Here is a 3293-nt window from a genome sequence, read left to right as displayed (position 1 = left end):
TGTTTCATCCGTATTCTCATCCGTAGTCTCATCCCTTTGGGTTATTGCGCATAGACACGACAATGTGCTCTAATGATCATCTCCAAAAATTCTACTAAAAAAAAAACATTTATCTTCAGGAACTCAATTGAAAAAATGTTAAAGCATGAAAGCAATAGAACATTGAATTTTGTTAAATTAGTGTTATTTATTATTAATTTTACCATTTTCATCAAATCCATTAAAAGCATTTGTTTTTCTGCTTATAAACTTAATATTTAATTATTAATATTTAATTTAAAAACTTTATTTTTGTTCAAGAAAAATTTAATCAATTAAATATTGACTAATTAAGCAAAATGCTTACTATCATCAGTTCTTGTCTGTCCATGTGGTCTGTGAATTGAGGTTCCTGAAACGACAACTGAAGAAGCTCGCCCATGATATCCAACTGGTAAATATTTCCTAAATTGATTGAAAATATAAAAATTATTTCATGATTAAATTATTATTACAGAAAAAAAAGAGCATTTTGAAAAACGTTTATAAAGAATTAATTTTGTCTAGTATACTATTAAAATAAAAGATGAAGTGGCTTAGTCCAGCATTTCCCAAACTTCTTGGAAAAATGGAGTCCTTAAGCAGGGAAAATTTTATTGTGGAGCCCTAAACTCTTTGGCATCTTTTGCTATAAATTTGTATAATTGACAGAGGAAGAATGAGACTTTAATATTTTACTTTTTATTATTATTTCATTAAATGATATAAACAATTATATGTATTTTAATTTAAATTATTTATTAATAAACAATTATATACATTTTATTTTTATCATTCAATGAAATGTTAGTTGTACAAATGATGTGTGATAAGGGTAAAAGGCAACTACCATGCTGAGGTGTACTGCTGACTCAAATAAATAACTGCTTACTAAAAATATTTGTAAAATAAACAAATATTGCATTTGATGCATTAACTTTAAAAATGTTTTAAAAGATTAATAGAGCCCTAGAATTTCAGTTGAGGAGTCTTAGGGCTCCATGGAGCCCACTTTGAGAAAAGCTGGCTTAGAGAACACAATATTAGTTTACAATATAGAATGATGCAGATTCATTAATTTAAGGATGCTAGATTTTTTTCCAATTCTTCTCTGATTATGAAGCCACTCATTAATATGGCTTTATAGACATTTAACAAGAAGTTGAGGATGATTACAGATGAGTATGTGCTGCAATTTTCCCAAGCAACAAGTGTGAATTAAATAGTATAAAATATTTAATATTAAATAATAATTTTTCTTTATACAAATGATTTTGGAATCAGACCAAATCATCTCTCTTCCATCCAATAATATTGGTAAATAAATAAAATAATAATTGCAATTGTTTCAAAATTTCAATTTAATAAAACTTGCAGACTTAGTAAAGTGCCTAAAATAAAACTATATAGAAAACTAACTGTTACCTGTGACTTTGCCTGTGGGGGTTTTGCAAGCAAACCCCATTTATATTCAGTATTTCAACAACCATAGTAATTGTTACATAACACCTACCACTGAGAATAATGATAATTGTTGAGAATCAAATGAACTATTTTCAATTTGATCAATTTTCTGGAACTTTTACAATCATTCTATAATTGAACCAATATGCAATAACAAATTTGAATTTAAAACAGTTTGAACATTTGGTTAAAAAATCGAAATATATGAAAATATTTATAACAACGTCTGAAATGTTATCAATTTAATACACCTAAGTACTCAATGAAGACTAAACGTAGTTGAAAACAAAAAAATCACATATAAAATATAGTACAGTAGAAGCCATTCTTCTGGTTAAGCCTTAATGCTCTCCCTCCCCCCACGGGGGAATTTTGAAAAATCCTTTCTTAGTGTACATTTTCATGACGTACCTAATTTCACCTCTTTAGGTTCATCAGTTTGCTATGGGTGGTGATGAATCAATCAGTGACTCAGTCAGTCAGTCAGGACAAGTAATTTTATATATTTAGACTAGTCACCAAATTATCAAAATTTTAACTAGGTTAATTTTAAGTCAAATAGAAATTAATTTATAAACACCAGAAATAGGAGAGTACCATCAATAATTAGAATTTGATTACTGTTTGGCTATTAAATAATTTATTTTTGTTTTAATTGATTGTTGTTGATTTTACATGTATTAATACATATGTAAACATTAATAAATTAAAATTGGCTCGATTTATTAATGATAATAGTATAAAATCAGTAAGAAGAATACAAGATAATTTATGATTGAACAGATTAAGACAAAAATTACTTTTCTAGAAATTTGAATTATGTATGTGATCTTTGTAAAAAAAAAAAAAGAAAAAAAGAAACTAAGTTAGTCTAATTCAATTACAGACTACAGAAATTCAATAAATTTTCAAAATTTTTTATAGAATATAAAATATTCTATATTTGAAATATTTGTATACGTTATGTTCACTCCAGGAATGTTGCTCATTTTGTGAATTAAGCAGTTTTTTTGCTATTTCACAAAATAGGCAATTCAAACTTAGTCTACTTCATGAAATTGTTATTTTATATTTTGCAATAAGTTACTGACTTTTGTTTTACTCATTGCTTTATGACTTAAAAAATGTTGAATGAAAATTTGTTTTTAGTATTGTCTTCTTACTTGAAAATTAATTAAAGATATTTTATATTTCCTAATGATGTTTATTATGTACAGTACATATCACATTAAATGTCAGTAAGTATTCATAGAAAAAACTTCAAAATTGGAAACTGCAAGACAATGGTAAATGAAAAAGAAACAAAATAAAAGCTCTCCAAATGCTTTCATTTATATTATACTAGCAGCCAGGGACGCCCCCTAGTGGGCATTCTTTACAAATTTCCATGAGGCACGGTTCCTTTGACTTTTTTGTTCCTATCAATATGCTCTACAGCTCTGTAAAAGTCCGAATGGTAAGATGTACCCTCCGAATGAAGAGGTGGCGATCCCCCCAAACTGTAGCCCCCTGTGCAAACAATAAAGTCAAAGGAACCATACCCCTACTCCCGATCCTTCGCGAGATATAAGCCCCTGAAATAATAAATTCCTATTACAAATATACTGAATTATTTATATTGTTATATTGACCAAATAATAATTTATTGGCCAAATGAATAATAATAATTTATATTGTTAATTTAAATAATAATTAAAATTGTTAATTTAATTTGGTGTTTGAAATATGACACACGATAGGGGCGCCTCTAGTGTCCGTTATGAAACGGTTACGGGACGGACACGAAATGAATGGGTTATATATATAGATAA

General features: G+C 27.7%; 1 protein-coding gene across 1 annotated transcript in view; it reads right to left on the bottom strand.

Annotated features, from left to right (window-relative positions):
* Positions 1 to 314: 314 nt before the first annotated feature.
* LOC111642608 (fumarylacetoacetase-like) overlaps positions 315 to 3293 on the bottom strand; it is a 22062-nt gene continuing 19083 nt past the window's right edge. The window contains exon 5 of the mRNA XM_023388979.1: positions 315 to 444. Within this exon, the coding sequence (XP_023244747.1) occupies positions 330 to 444 (115 nt within the window). The 3' untranslated portion in view covers positions 315 to 329. The remainder of the gene's footprint in view (positions 445 to 3293) is intronic.

Source organism: Centruroides sculpturatus, unplaced genomic scaffold (assembly GCF_000671375.1).
Source record: "Centruroides sculpturatus isolate CEXI.00-Female unplaced genomic scaffold, Cexi_2.0 scaffold1723, whole genome shotgun sequence".
NCBI lineage: Eukaryota > Metazoa > Arthropoda > Arachnida > Scorpiones > Buthidae > Centruroides > Centruroides sculpturatus.
The sequence above is the reverse complement of the archived record's forward strand: the minus strand, read 5'-3'. Positions and strand labels throughout refer to the sequence as shown.